Source organism: Gopherus flavomarginatus, chromosome 6, assembly GCF_025201925.1.
Source record: "Gopherus flavomarginatus isolate rGopFla2 chromosome 6, rGopFla2.mat.asm, whole genome shotgun sequence".
NCBI lineage: Eukaryota > Metazoa > Chordata > Testudines > Testudinidae > Gopherus > Gopherus flavomarginatus.
Genome location: NC_066622.1, coordinates 63,961,078 through 63,977,517, shown reverse-complemented (window position 1 = coordinate 63,977,517; position 16,440 = coordinate 63,961,078). Strand labels below are relative to the sequence as shown.

The window sequence follows — 16,440 nt, the reverse complement described above, 5'->3', positions numbered from 1 at the left end:
CTAATCCGTCTCCTAAGCAAGATGCCAAGCAGGTGAGATTCTGCCCAGAGGAAGAGGTTTTTTTTGTCTCCTTGGCTGGAGATCTGCTTCTTGTGTCTCATCTTGTTAATGTAGGCTAGAGCTGACATCGTGATTTCTGTTCGCAATCCCTGGCCCAAATGAGACAGGAAGGCTGCTCCTCATACTTTTCCACTAGTATCTACAGAGATAACCATGTGCTGGGATCTCTTGGGTCGCTCCTCTCCATCGGGGAGGGAGTGGGGGGCATGCCACCATCTCAGGGAAACATGAGGCTGCATCCAAACCAATTCTGTTCTTGTAGTCACCTTCCTGCAGGCTCCGTTGAGAGAACAGATATATCAGAAGAATAAATACCAGGGAGAGAGAGGAATTATTTAAACTCAGTACCAATGTGGACACAAGAACAAATGGATATAAACTGGCTATCAGGAAGTTTAGACTTGAAATTAGAAGAAGGTTTCTAACCATCAGAGGAGTGAAGTTCTGGAACAGCCTTCCAAGGGGAATAGTGGGGGCAAAAGACATACCTGGCTTCAAGACTAAGCTTGATAAGTTTATGGGGGGGATGGTATAATGAGATTGGTCTTTGACTATTAGCGGTATATATGCCCAATGGCTTGTGATGGGATGTTAGATGGGGTGAGATCTGAGTTACTACAGAGAGTTCTTTCCTGGGTGTCTGGCTGGTGAGTCTTGCCCACATGCTCAGGATTTAGCTGATCGCCATATTTGGGGTCAGGAAGGAATTTTCCTCCAGGGCAGATTGGCAGTGGCCCTGGGGGGTTTTTGCCTTTCTCTGCAGCATGGGGCACGGGTCACTTGCAGAAATATTCTCTGCATCTTGACAACTTTAAACCATGATTTGAGGACTTCAATGGCTCAGATACAGGTTTGATACAGAAGTGGGTGGGTGAGATTCTGTAGCCTGCGTTGTGCATGAGGTCAGACCAGATGATCATAATGGTCCCTTTTGACTTTAAAGTCTATGATTCTATGAAAAGGGAGAGCATAGAGGTCAAGCATGCTCCTATGCCCAGGGTCCTATAATGGAAGCCATAATTCCCAGTGGCTGCAGGACCTCTGAGCTTAGTCCTCCTCATGTCCTTAGCCTTTGACAGATGATGCTTTGCAGGGAGCACAATCACTTCCGCCCTACTAAAGGAAACCCCAGATGTGCCAGTTGCTGCAATGGGTCCAGAACTCTGCTTTTCACTGGTGACAAAGCCTGAGGAGGGAAGGCATTTGTGCTACAGCATGGAGTCTTTTGTGCTGCTGATGTGCAGCTGATCAATAGCTGAGTTAGGGAGTGATCTGGATCTTTCAATGCTTGAGGGTGGCTGCTGTCACAATCAGCAACTTGGAGGATACCTAGGAGGCTGTGCATAATGAATAAGCCTACAGTGGGAAGGAGTGGGAGAAGTAGCTAGCCTAGGTCCTGGAGTCCCAGTGCAAAGCCTCATAGTGGTAGGTAATATAGACTGCAAGCTTAATATAATAAAATCTCTGTCTAAGGCAAGTTAGTGATAGAAAGGTAAGGGAAGTGTCATCTGATTCATAAAGATCTACAGAATCATAATTTCAATAGTGACATCCTCTGTGGCATGGCATGGGGAACTTGCTGCCCCATCCACCTGGCTCCCAGCTCCAGGTCCTCCAGTTGGTTGAAATTTTGATAATACAACGTTGTTGGAAATGGGTCGAGTTGGGTATCATTGAAAGCTTCTTCTCCCATGAACATGAAAGCTCCTTCTCCCATAATACTAAACATGACAAACCTAGACCAATGCTCTAGATAGATATTGGAAAAAATGTTTAAAAATCAATGTTTTATGAAAGCATAGTTGAACAGGCATGCCAAACATGCAGTGCTCGCAAGTTAAGCTGTGTCCCTTGGCTGCTAGTCTGTTTTATCAGTTAATGCTCAGAACAGGACACCTGATTAGTTTTTTAATGTTACAGATTTCTATAAATGGAAGGAGTGCTTCAAGCTGATTTGCTATCATCGGCAAAAAAGCGGTCCAGTGATATTGATTATCAGCTTTGTTTATTATGCCAAAAGTGGTAATGAGGCACTGGTTAAGACATCAGTACTGGGCCAAAAATTACTGGAATCCATCCCCAAACAGTAGGCACACAGCTACCTAACATACATTACATAACATAATTAATTACATTCCCAGACTAATTTATTACAAAATCCTTGTTTTTACTTTGGTCTTAATCATTTTTAGGCATCATTGGGGAGACAAAGAATACTGACTAGCAGTTGAATCTTTGGAGAATACCACTGCAGTGGACCTGGCTAAACACAACATTTGGTGGCACCTTATGTGCTATAAGAAGTGGGCCCATAACATGAATTTGGAAGGCTGGTGAGGAAGCACATTGAGCATCAGAAAAAAGTTGAAGGTGCTGGGACAAGTGCCAGCTCTGGCATGCATTTCAAGAAGAACACCTGCTTCTTCTTCAGTAAGCCAGAAGCCATCCCCTTAAGCACAGTTTCAACACTTGAGAGAGGTGTGAAACTATATGAAGCAGTCACTCTTAGAGAGAACATTGAAATACTGGATATCATCACACTGAGTGCTACACCAAGAATGCATGTAATATATTGTGTCAAAAGATAAACACAACATAACCAAATATTGATTGTACTTCTACAAACTGAAGACTCAGCTGGAGTTCATTGCTTCACAGAGCTCTAGTGCAGTGATTCTCAAAGGCGTTCCGTTGCTTTTTGAGGGAAAACTCCAGGTGGGCCGGGCTGGTTTGTTTACCTGCCGTGTCCGCAGGTTCGGCCGATCGCAGCTCCCACTGGCCGCAGTTCGCCGCTCCAGGCCAATGGGGGCTGCGGGAAGCGGTGTGGGCTAAGGGATGTGCTGGCTGCCCTTCCTGCAGTCCCCATTGGCTTGGAGCGGTGAACCACAGCCAGTGAGAGCCGCGATTGGTTGAAGCTGCGGACGCGGCAGGTAAATAAACCGGCCCTGCCTGCTGGGGGCTTTCCCTGAACAAGCAGCGGAATGGTTTTGAGAACCACTGCTCCAGTGGATGGGAAAGTGTTGATGATGTCCAAAACGGAGGCTATGAGCAGAGAAATATGTGCTTTGAATGGGATTGAAAAGGAGCAAATGCTTAGCAGAAAGGCTCTTAAAGCACTTATTGAAGATGAACCACAGGATATGGATGTCGTTCTTGGCAATCCTATCCACTGAAATGAATCACAGAGCATATTCTTAAAAGCTGCAAAAGAAGTGGCACTATCAAAAGTGGAAGAAAGCACTAATCTCAACAGTAATATGAAGAGACTGTTTGCAGCTGCTAAATTTTTACAGAAAAGCATTTTGTTCTGCAGTATCTGAGCATTTCAGGGATCCATAGCTGATGCCAAACCTGAAAAAAATAAGTGTGTGTGACCTATAGTACTACTACTCTAAGTGGTGCTTTGGTGGTTGTAGTGACTTCAGCAGCAGCAAGTATGACAGTAAGAAAGCAGAGCACAAGGCTGCTATTTTACTACAAAGCCTCATGTATGAGTGCTTGAATGAAACAGGTCTCCAACACATACACAACAATCATGAGGCATATGTATAATCTACCACTACAAGTGGTTGTTGGTTTAACAATTCATTCCAAAACATTCAGCAAATTCCTCCAGCAGCTTTTGCACAGCAGCTTTGATGGCTCCACTTACAACTAGAGTCCTTTGCCTTGACACTGCCACTGCAAACAGTGTTCTTTGCCTCTTGGAGCTGAATGAACATTCCCCCAAACCTCATCAAGCGTAGGTGTATATTTTGTGCTGTGGATAACTTAAACTTCCCTGAAGATACAGGAGATAGCAAAGGTACCCTTCATGCTGCTGTGATGGTCTGCTATCAGGGCTGTATTAATAGGAGCAGTCCCAGCCTCAGGTCAGAAATGTTTTCCTATCACTCAGATCATTAAATGCCACTGCACTGCCAGGTTTCCAAGCCCTTTCAAGATGTGACACCACTGGAAGGTTGGCTGGAAAGGCCAAATCATCATATTGGAAGGCACTGGATTCAGCCTCCATAGACTCTCTCCTCACTCTGAAGGTGCTCAGAATGGCTGAGGCAGTCACTGCTTTGGTCATAAATGCACTGGAGGCATTGATATGCCAAGTTTACCAACATTACGACACTTGCAGAGCTACGTTAGTGGATGTTTGCCAAGAAGCAGACAACAGGAGAAAAATTGCCACCCAAAAGGGGTGCATTTATACCTGCTATTAAGAGGGCAAATTATCAAGCAATGAAATGGCTCTAGGATAATCGAGTGCATCCAAAACTACCCTTCCTTGTCAGGAATGGGTTGGTCTTGGAGGATGGACTGATCACACTTGTGTGTGAAATACTATGTGCTCCCGAATCAATCCTTCAGCTAATCAAATGCTTGTGTGCAAAGACCAGATGCTCACCTCTCTGCAAATGTTTGGTCAGCAGCCTGCCATGTACTGAGATGTGCAAATGTGGCACTGACAAGGATCAGTGTGACCCTGTGTCTAGCAGTGGTGCTCTAGATGGAGACAACACTGATGAAGACTTTGATGAATAAATGTTTTCAGTCCTAAACGCCAAGTCTAACTTCCCTAGCATTACCAAAGAGCAGTGTCTTTTTTATGTAAGCCATGCATCCCTGTGTTAAAGTATAATTAAACAACCGCTGATTTTTAAACCTTTTCTTGAATATGTATCTACAGAATTGTTCTAGGTTTCTCATGTTTGGTACTATTGTGTTTTTGGGAGAAAGGGTTTTTGAGTGATACCCAACTCAGCCCATTTCTGACGACATTGAATCAACAACATTTCTACCAACTGGAGGACCTGGAGCTGGGGAGGGCTGTTGGGGAGAATGAGTCCCATTTGCCAGGCCACAGAGGATGAGACCACTGAATTTATGATTCTGTAGATTTTTATAAATCAAATGACCCTCCCCTACCTTTATATCATTAACTTGTCCACGGAACTGCATACTCTCCCGGACTAATGGGCTTTGACAACAGAGGAGACTGAGCAGATAAGTAAACCTGGGAAGCATATTCTCTGGGACAGCTACAAGGGAGTGCAGAACAATTTGTAGGCATCCACCTGTGCTTACTGAACTCAGAGCAGCACTGATGTTGGGACACTTCAACCATGACAGGACCTTTATCTTGGTCACATTCCTGTGAAGAGGAGTCCTGTGTGGGACCCCTGGAGACATCATGTGAGGAGACAGTGGTGACAGACACACACAGAAATCAACACAGATTAGTAAGGCCTTGCAAATACAAGAACTAGTTTAGACTCTAGAGTTTCCCTTACCTTTGAATGGCCACACATGTGATGAAGTTGTCTGGTGCTCAGCTGTAAAGTTTTCAGCAAACTCTGCACGTCTTCCTGTAATGAAAAGGACCCCTGAGTCTCTGGTACTGAATTTTCAAATCTATAAGAATTTACTACCCATCACAAAGGATAACTTGGAAGCAAGAATATCAGCTCTCCTATTCATCCTACCAGTGCTGCAGAGATAATAAAGACATACACTCTGTCCACTCCATAGAAAATACCCAACAAGTTAAGACACGGCAGCCATAAGGGAGCTGAATTCTGTGCATAGTCTCATCAGATGTATCATGGGCACCACTCTGTTCCACAGCTCTGCAAAACAGCCAAGTAAAGCCAGAAATTTTGAGCTGAATCTGTTCTCTATTCTCTAGCAGAGAACCCAGCACCTATAGGATCAATGTGCCTTGGGGGCGGAGAAATTACTTTTCACAAGCAGCTTTGCCCACTGGCTGAAATGCCATTGCAGTCACAGAGCAGCCAGCCCCACATTGCATCCCAGGCAGCAATAACATGTAGTCTGTAATGCCCCCATCAAGCTCAGAGACTGAGACCAACATCTTCAAAAGTTTGGGTAGCCACAAGTAGCAATTTGGGGCCTGTCTAGAGATTCTAGTGGGGACTGTGCACCCTAAAGATCTTCAAAGCTGGCATCTGAGCACACTCACACTGTCCAAGTGCTCTGGGGCTTGAGCTCTTCAAAGGCGTGGGGTGGTCTCAGATATGGCTGCCTAGGAGAGAGCAAAGAGAGAGCACACTCCTGCCTCCAGAAGCAAGGGAGCAGAGCTTCTTAGTTCTCTGCAGCCTTGGGAGGACACTCCAGGAGAAGCGTTTAATCAGGCACAGACAGGCTGATGTCAGATGAGTCTGGTTCATTAGCACTTACCACAAACCTGCTCCCTCCTTCCAGAGACTGCTCAGAGACTGGCAACTGAGACACCACATCCAGCATGGCCACAGAAGCCCCTGGAAATGTCAATTTTTTGGTGCCCAAATGATTTTTTTATATGCATCTGGGTTTCATCTCAGCCCTAGTCATGATATCTTGAAAGCCTCAAATTCTAGGCAACTATGGAACTGTCAACATACTTTCTCCAGTGGGCCAGACAGTCATGGTGCAGACCGCAGCACGTGAATGAGTCATTTTCAGCCAAACTCTCAACTACTCTGAGGCACTCTCCTAGTTCAGCAAGAATTTCCAGCAAGGGGTGGCCAACCCTCTGTCATGCTGGGTACGACTCAATGGTCTTAGGGCATCAGCACACCACTAAACCCCACAGTCATAGTCTGGGGATGGAGGCAAGAGAGAGAAGCAGCAGCAGGCAGGAGGTCTGCTGCCAGCACCCTAAGGCCGGTGGCCTAATGATCTTCCCCAGCAGAGCTGCTTAGTGATGCTGCTTGATGTGGTACAGAAGGAGCCAACCAGGACTGACTGAGGAAGTGCTGGTTGTGGCTCTGCTGTTAGGTTGCTTTGGTGCCAAAACACTGCAAGCTCCAGCTCTTCCTGTGCTCTGCGCATGTGGTGTCCCAGCAATCAGTTTCCAGGCCAGAGGATTCTGTGTGTGTGAAAAAAGGTCTGGCCTGGAGATTACTTTCCACGCTAGCAGACATAGGCCAAGCGACAGAGATCCATGCCATGAAATTTGTGACCTCCAGCTTCTAATAACTCCACCTGGCACAGACCAAAAAAAAGCCACCTATTGACCTACCAACAGCACTCTGCTACCATATCAGCCTGCATGCATGTCTCCTAGTCCATCGTTTGATTTAATGGGCTGGAGGACATGACATAGGTCACCTCAAAACTGCCTATTGAGTGTGTAAATCCATCACTTGTAACCAAAGTTCACAAATGAGGGGCTTGCTTTAACCCCAGTTGTATTTAGATGACTACACAGCTGAAGTGATGAAGATGGCTCTTCTCAAGTCTGCACTGGCCAGGAGGCTGCAAACATTATTTTCAGATGTAGACTATGTAAGTATGATCCATGCTTTTGTCCTCTCAAGACTGGACTACTGCAATGCACTCAAGAAGCTGGCTGCTGCATTCTGCTCTTACTTCAGCTTCCAAATGGATTTCAGGCAAGTCTCTGTGCCTCTGAAATTCTTACCCTGTGCTTTTTAAAGCTATAATCCAAGAGAGGCATGGCAAACTTCAGGAAGGCTTCCACAAAGAGGCGGCCGTACTGTGAATGCAGAAAGATGATAAATAAATACATCACACACTTTTTCTTATTGAATTTGGCTATTCCACCAACCAAACTTTAAATTCCTCTTGGAGTGAGCCAAGGGCAATTCCACATTAGCAAGGAGTTCAGGTAAACAGGAAATGGTTCCTCTCTTTTAGGGCAATCTCTTCTAAAGGTCCATCACAGCTCTCTCCTACTTAAGGACTAGATTTGGATCTCCATTTCATGTGAGTAGTCGCACTGAAATCCAACTGCAAACAAATCTGGTAGCTTTAGAGGCAGGGACATTTCCTTTTGCTAGTGATTAAAGTTCCTGTCATGCACAGGGCTATATCATATTATTAGGAATACAAAATGAAACAATAAGTAGTACACAGCAATGAAGCAGCCAGTCTATGAGGTCCCAGCTGGAAAGAGGAGGGCAATGGAGGGACACACACTGCTGCCTTCTGGGCTCGGTGTGAAAACTGCCTGCGGCTGCTCCGTGAGCCTCTGGTTTAGTTGTTATCTGTGTGGGATTCTACAGGCAGCAGAGGCCGGGGAAGTACTAGCAGTGGAGCTCCAATGGAGTCATGCTGTTAGGCAGTCTGGACACGAATGAGGGCAGAGAGCCAGTGCATTTGGGCATGAGATAGAGGCAGATCTGCTGCCTGACCTAATAGAGAAGAGGAGCTCTGTAACTGCTCCCCACCCCACCGAGGGAACAATTCCTGAAGGACCACAATCAGGCTGCCGTCTCTGCAAACGTGCGTTCTCACTTACCTTCAGGCAAACGCTGAGCACGGGCCTGCTGTCAAACACCTGCTCGGAGAGAATGAGAGAGCCAGGTTAGCCCTCACCGGGATGGGGGAAGGAACAGTGGGAACAAGAGCCAGCAGGTAAGAACTAGCACTTAGATGATGGTACCTCCAGTGTTAGGGGTAGCAGTGGGAAGCCAGGCTCAGCTGGAACCATTCCCCAATCTAAGTGGTGGGGGAGGGGAGATCTTGTGTGAATGGTGTGGGGAGCTGGATGCATATCCATGTGGATAGGAAAGAGCAGGGTGTATAAGGTACTGTGGATGTGTAGGGGGTACATCAGTGTGGCAGAAAAGAGGAAGAGAGTATGATATTGTAACCGAACCTAAATAAACTAAATCATCATTGGATGAAAAGTGCTGTCCAAGGATCAGAAACTGGCTTGGAAATGAAGAGTTTCAGTGGTCAGTTTTCATCATGGTGAAAAGGTTAATATCAGGAGTCCCAAGGTATGGTGCTGAGAAGGACGTTTAATAATCTACAAAGGGAGGGGAGTAGGGAGGTGGTGACGTCGGCAGATGACATAATTATTTAGGCAAGTCTGCAGTTCCTCACAGTTTTCTCCAGTCCTGAGACACCTAACCCAGCTAGGGGACTGGGAAACAGAACATACAAAATTCAGTATCGACAAGTGCGAAGAAATGCACTTTGGAAGGAATAATTTTAAACTACTCATATACCTTGCAGGATTCTAAATTAACCGCATCCATTCTGCTCAATGTGCAACTGCAATCAAAAATCAAACAAAATGTTGGGGGCATAAGGAATGGGCCAGAGATTGACTGGTAAGCTTGCAAAGGTTGTAAACTCAACAGCATTTCTGTGTCTGTCTATAACACAATAACTTCTGAATGATGCATTGGCTCAAAATTCCAGGGAACGTTTTAGGAGTCAATGACCAGAACCCTACTGATTTGGGGGAAAACTATAAGGGGAAAAATGGAGGAATACACCACACCCCTGGCATCTGTTTAGTACAGCCACAGCTTCAATTCTCCATCAAACAACTAGTTGATGGTACGCACTAACACCAATACCTTTACTCACCCTCCCGATACAGTTCAACATGTTGATACACTGACAATTTTATCTCCCAGGCAAGTAACAGTATTGGTGAGGAAGGGGACATGAGGGGACTGGGAGCGTGCACACACAGCGCCTGGCATGGGGGAGAGAATAGAGGATCCTCATATGGGGGAGACAGAATAGGAGCAGACAGAATCTCTGGCAGAGAGGGAGACTGGGGAACCCTGGTATGGGATAATGGGGGAACACAGAATGCCTGCCATGGGCGGGCAAGGAGGAAATGGAGGACATGGAGGGAATGGGGGAATGCGCGTGCACATAGGGCATCTGGCATGAGGAAGAATGGGGGACTGTTGAAGAAGGGAATGGGGAGCAACAAACCTCTGGCATGGGATGAGTGGGAAATATGGGATGCACAGAACTCTTGGCAGGAGGGAAATTAGGGGGAGTTGCAGATAATGTCTGTAATAGAAGGGATGGGATGGGAGGTTGGCACACTGGAGCCTGTGGAGGGGAATGGAGGAAAACAAGGAGGCCCTGGGGTGTGCAATGCGCTCAGCTCACACTGCAAAGTGAGCGAATACTCACACAGAAAATATAACACCACAATTCTATAAACCAATGGTATATCCTCCTCTAGGATGCTAGTTCTGGTCACCCCATCTCAGAACAGTGATAGCAGAATGGGGTTCACAGATAGGCAACAAGAATGATTGTGCAGTATGGAAAGAATTCTCATATGCAGAGAGACTGAAAAGGTATGTTGACTGAGTACAAGACAGGATACAGAGGTAAAGTTTCTAGACACCATGAATCACATGACATCTGTTAAGTACATCAGAAGCAGGAAGCCGTCCAAACAGTCAGTGAGGCGATCGAGGTGGTAAAGGAGCACTCAAGGAAGATAAGGCCATTGCAGTAAAGCTACCTGAATTCTTTGCATCAGTCTTCACTGCAGAGGATGAGAGGGAGGTTCCCATACCAGAGCCATTCTTTTTTAGGTGACAAATCTGAGGAATTGCAGAACTAATAAGTGTGCTATGTAACCTATCACTTAAATCAGCTTCTGTACCAGATGACTGAAGGGTAGCTAATGAGACACCAATTTTTTGAAAAGGCTCTGGAGGTGATCCTGGCAATTACAGGCCCGTAAGACTAATTTAAGTACCAGGCAAATTCGTTGAAAATATAGTAAAGAACAGAATTATGAGACATAGATTAACACAATTTGTTGGGGAAGAGTCAACACAGCTTTTGTAAAGGGAAATCATGCCTCACCAATCTATCAGAACACTTTGGGGGGGGGAGGGGGTCAACAAAGAAGTGGACAAGAGTGATCCAGTGGATACAGTTGTACTTGGACTTTCAGAAATCCTTTGACAAGGTCTCCCACCAAAGTCTCTTAAGCAAAGTAAATAGTCATGGGATAAGACAGAAAGTGTCTCATGGATCAGTAACTGGTTAAAAGACAGGAAACAAAGGATAGGATTAAATTATCAGTTTTCAGAATGGAAAGAAGTAAATAATCATGTCCCCCAAAGATCTGTACTGGGGCCGGTGGTGTTCAGCATATTCATAAATGATCTGGAAAAAGGGTAAATAATGACATGCCAAAATTTGAAGACAATACAAAATTGCTCAAGATAGTTAAGTCCAAAGCAGACTGTAAAGAGTTACAAAGGGATCTCCAAAAACCTAGGTGACTGGGAAACAAAATGGCAGATGAAATTCAATGCTGATAAATGCAAAGCAATACACTTTGGAAAACATAATTCCAACTATACATGGAATCATAAAAGACTAGAGTTGGAAGAGACTTCAGGAGGTCATCTGGTCCAGTGATTCTCAAACTTTTGTACTGGTGACCCCTTTCACAGAGCAAGTCTCTGAGTGCGACCACTCCATATAAATTAAAAACACTTTTAAATATATTTAACACCATTATTAATGCTGGAGGCAAAGCAGGGTTTGGTGTGAAGGATGACAGCTCGCGACCCCTCACATAACCTCACGACCCCCTGGGGGGTCCCCACTCCCAGTTTGAGAACCCCTGATCTAGTCCAACCCTCTGCTCAAAGCATCTAAATCATCCCCAACTAAATCATCCCAGACAGGGCTTTGTCAAGCCAGGCTTTAAAAACCTCTAAAAATGCCGATTCCACCACCTCCCCAGGTAACCTATTCCAGTGCTTCACCACCCTCCTAATGAAATAGTTTTTCCTAATATCCAACCTAAACCTCCCTGACTGCAATTGAGACCATTGCTCCTTGTTCTATTATCTGCCACCACTTAGAACAGCCTGGCTCCATCCTCCTTGGAACCCGCCTTCACATAGTTAAAAGGCTGCTATCAAATCCCCCCATACTCTTCTTTTCTGCAGACTAAATAAGCCCAGCTCCCTCAGCCTCATCTCATAAGTCATGTGCCTCAGCCCCCTAATCATTTTGTTGCCCTCCACTGTACTCCCTCCAATTTGTCCACGTCCTTTCTGTACCGAGGGGCCCAAAACTGGACGCAGTACTCCAGATGTGGCCTCACCAGTGCCAAATAGAGGTGAATAATCACTTCCCTAGATTTCCTGGCAATGCTCCTACTAATGCAGCACAATATGACGTTAACCTTCTTGGCAACAAGGGCACACTGTTGACTCATATCCAGCTTCTCGTCCACTGTAATCCTAAGGTCCTTTTCTGCAGAACTGTTGCTTAGCCAGTCAGCCCCCAGCCTGCAGCAGTTCATGGGATTCTCCCGTCCTAATTGCAGGATTTTGCACTTGTCCTTGTTGAACCTCATCAGATTTCTTTCAGCTCAATCCTCCAATTTGTCTACCCTCCAGCGTACCTACCTCTCCCCCCAGCTTAGTGTGATCCATGAACTTGCTGAGAGTGCAATCCATCCCATCATCCAGATCATGAATTAAGATGTTGAACAGAACTGGCCCCAGGACAGACCCCTGAGGCATTTCGCTGGATACCAGCTGCCAACTAGACATCAAGCGGTTGATTACTACCCATTCAGCCTGATGATCTAGCCAACTTTCTATCCACTTTATAGTCCAATATATCCAATCCATGCTTTTTTAACTTGCTGGCAAGAATACTGTGGGAGACTGTATCAAAAGCTTTGCTAAAGTCAGGATATATCACATCCACCACTTTCCTCATATCCACAGAGCCAGTTATCTCATCACAGAAGGCAATCAGGGTTGGTCAGACATGACTTGCCCTTGGTGAATCCATGTTGATTATTCCTGATCACCTTCCTCTCCTACAAGTGCTTCAGAATGGATTCCTTGAGGACCTGCTCCATGATTTTTCCAGGGACTGAGGTGAGTTCCCCAGATTCTTCTTCTTCCCTTTTTTAAAGATGGGCATCATTTGCTTTTTTCCAATTGTCTGGGACCTCCCCCGACCAACATGAGTTTTCAAAGATAATGGCCAATGGCTCTACAATCACATCAGCCAACTCCCTCAGCACCCTCGGATGCATTAGATCTGGCCCCATGGACATGTGCACGTCCAGCTTTTCTACATAGTCCTTAACTTGTTCTTTCTTCACCGAGGGCTGCTCACTTCCTCCCCATACTGTGTTGCCCAGTGCAGCAGTCTGGGAGCTGACTGTGTCTGTGAAGACCAAGGCAAAAAAATAATCGAGTACTTCAGCTTTTCCACATCATCTGTCACTAGGTTGTCTCCCTCATTCAGTAAGGATCTGACACTTTCCCTGATCATCTTCTTGTTGCTAACATACCTGTAGAAACCCTTCTTGTTACCCTTCACATCACTTGCTAGCTGCAACTCCAATTGTGCTTTGGCCTTCCCGATTACAATATTTTTATATTCCTCCCTAGTCATCTGTTCAAGTTTCCACTTTTTGTAAACTTCCTTTTAGTGTTTAAGCTCAAAGATTTCTCTGTTAAGCCAAACTGGTTGCCTGACATATTTGCTATTCTTTCTGCACATGGTTTGTTCCTGCTACCTCAATCAGGCTTCTCTAAAATACAGCCAACTCTCCTGGACTCCTTTCCCCCTCATATTAGCTTCCCAGGGGATCCCATTAATCAGTTCCCTAGGGGAGTCAAAGTCTGCTTTTCTGAAGTTCAGAGTCCGTATTCTGCTGCTCTCCTTTCTTCCTTTTGTCAGGATCTTGAACTCAACCATCTCATGGTCACTGCTGCCCAGGTTGCCACCCACATCTACTTCCCCTAACAATTCTTCTCTGTTTGTGAGCAGCAGATCAAGAGGAGCAGGGCCCCTAGTTGGTTCCTCCAGCATTTGCACCAGGAAGTTGTCCCCAGCACTCTCCAAAAACTTCCTGGATTGTCTGTGCACTGCTGTATTGCTCTCCCAGCATATGTCAGGGTGATTGAGGTCCCCACATGAGAATCAGGGTCTGTGATCTGGAAACGTCCGTTAGTTGTCCAAAGAAAGCCTTGTCTACCTCATCCTCCTGGTCTGGTGGTCTAAAGTAGTTGCCCCCCACAACATCGCCTTTGTTGCTCTCGCCTCAAAACTTAACCCAAAGACTCTCAACAGGCATTTCTCCAGTTTCATACTGGAGCTCTGAGTAATCATACTGCTCTCTTACATACAGTGCAACTCCTCCATCTTTTCTCCCCCGCTTGTCCTTCCTGAACAGTTTATAGCCATCCATCGCAGTGTTCCAGTCATGTGAGTTACCCCACCAAGTCTTTTATTCCAATCACATTATAGTTTCTTGTATGTGCCAGGACTTACAGTTCTTCCGGTTTGTTTCCCAGGCTTCTTGCGTTCGTGTACAGGCACTGAAGATAACCAGCTGATTGTCTTACTTTCTCAATATGAATCAGGATGCCTCCCCGGTTGCACCATCCTCCTTGTGTTTCCTCCTGGTATCCCACTTCCCCACGTACCTCAGGGCTTAGATTTCCATTCCCTGGTGAACCTAGTTTAAAGCTCTCCTCACTAGGTTAGCAAGTCTGTCTGCGAAGATGCTCTTCCCTCTCTTTGTTAGGTGGATCCCATCTCTCTCTAGCAATCCTTTTTCCTGGGACAACTTCCCATAGTCGAAGAATCCAAAGCCCTCTCTCTGACACCACCTGTTACACCTGTAACACTTTTGACTGACATTTAGCTCTAACATACAAAATGATTGGATCTAAATTAGCTGTTACTGCTCAGTGGAGTCATTGAATAGTTCTTTGAAAACACACGCTCAATGTGCAGTGGCAAGCAAAAAACCTAACAGAATGTTAGGAACCATCAGGAAAGGACAGATAGTAAGAAAGAAAATATTATAATTCTATTATATATCCATGGTACCTGCACATGGTACGCCCACATCTTGAATACTGTGCACTGTTCTGGTCACCCTATCTCAAAGAAGATATATTAGAATTGGAAAAGGTACAGAGAAGGCAACAAAAATTATTAGGGGGCTAGAACATACCTTCCGTATGAGGAGAGATTAAAAAGACTGGGACTTTTCAGCTTGGAAAAGTGTTGACTAAGAGAGGATATGATAGAAGTCTATAAAATCATGAATGGTGTGGAGAAAGCGAATAAGGAAGTGTTATTTACTCTTTCACATAACCTAAGAATCAAAGGTCACCCCACAAAATTAATAAGCAGTAGGTTTAAAATAAACGAAAGGAAGTACTTCTTTGCACAATCAATCTATGGAACCTTCTGCCAGAAGAGGTTGTGAAGATCAAAACTATAACAGATTCAAAAAGAATTTGATAAGTTCCTGCAGGATAGGTCCATCAAAGGCTATTAACCAAGATAGTATGGGATGCAACCACCTGCTCTGGGTGTTCCTAGCTCTGATTGTCAGAAGTTGGGAGTGGACGACAGAGGATGGATCACTCAAAAACTGCCTGTTCTATTCATTCTCTCTGAAGCACCTGGCATTGGCCACTGTTAAAAGACAGGATAGTAGGTAGATGAACCATTGATATGACCCAATAAAGCAGTTCTTATGTTACTCAAGCCAAGAGTTCATAGGGTTTAAAGAAGGATTGAACATTTCTGTGGATAACAAAAACAGAGTTAAAGTAGGAAGTACTAAAAAACAAGAGTTTTGGAAGGAACTAAACCACTTGTTTCATGCACCAGCCTCTATCTAAGAAGGTTAGTGTGACAGCTATGGCAATTTCCTGCACTATCTCTGGGAGATCTTACTGTATTATGTTTGTGTGTCATTGTGGGCCACAGATTGTATGTAATTCCTTGGGGGAGAGTTAGCACAGTCCTTCAGGAATTAAGAACAGTGGTGTGCGATAAGGCAAATTCACTCAGGTTGTTCCACCACCAGAGAGGTATGACCACATGTAGACGCTCACATATACTGGTTCAAACTGGATTCCCCAGAGACCCAAAGACAAGGAAAGGACTTTTGGATAAATAGCGTTAGTTTAAACTGATTCAGGATCTTCCTTCTGATCTAACAAACAGACAAGACCGTCTGTCCCAGTGGGCCCCAATCCCTTCTGGAAAGATGTGACCCTAAGAATCCCTCAAATCCAACTGGCAAAGAGTTCACTGTTCTGTCAGCAACTCCTAGCAAGCCTGACAAACTCACTACCCATAACACACTGCTGTCATAGTATTTATCTATAAAGGATGTCATGTGACGTATCAAATGAAAACCAGTGACGCACTGGTCAATAATACCATTGCTAAGTATACGCACTAACACTATATTTGGCATTATGTATATCTACTGATGTTGTGCTTTGAAGTCTGTAATCAAAGAAGTGGAAAAACGATTTCTTCCAGACACAAGAGAAGGTAATTATCTCTCTGTCATATGTAAATTAAGTAGGGCTGTCAAGCAATCATAAAAATTAATTGTGATTAATCGCAATATTAAACAATATTAGAATATCATTTATTTAAATATTTTTGGATATTTTCTACATTTTCAAATATATTGATTTCAATTACAACACAGAATACAAAGTGTACAGTGCTCACTTTATGTTTACATTTGATTACAAGTATTTGCACTGTAAAAAAACCCAAAAGAAATAGTATTTTTCAATTCACCTCATACAAGTACTGTAATGCAATCTCTTTATC

The 16,440-nt window shown here is 44.7% G+C and overlaps 1 protein-coding gene across 3 annotated transcripts in view; it reads right to left on the bottom strand.

Moving 5' to 3' along the window:
- Positions 1 to 16,440, bottom strand: part of FANCD2 (FA complementation group D2) — a 158,656-nt gene that overhangs the window by 7,385 nt on the left and 134,831 nt on the right. For all 3 annotated transcript variants that reach the window (XM_050959975.1, XM_050959976.1, XM_050959977.1), the window contains 3 exons: positions 8,318 to 8,356; positions 7,478 to 7,552; positions 5,346 to 5,420 (listed from right to left, as the gene is read on the bottom strand). In XM_050959975.1, the coding sequence (XP_050815932.1) occupies positions 5,346 to 5,420; positions 7,478 to 7,552; positions 8,318 to 8,356 (189 nt within the window). The remainder of the gene's footprint in view (positions 1 to 5,345; positions 5,421 to 7,477; positions 7,553 to 8,317; positions 8,357 to 16,440) is intronic.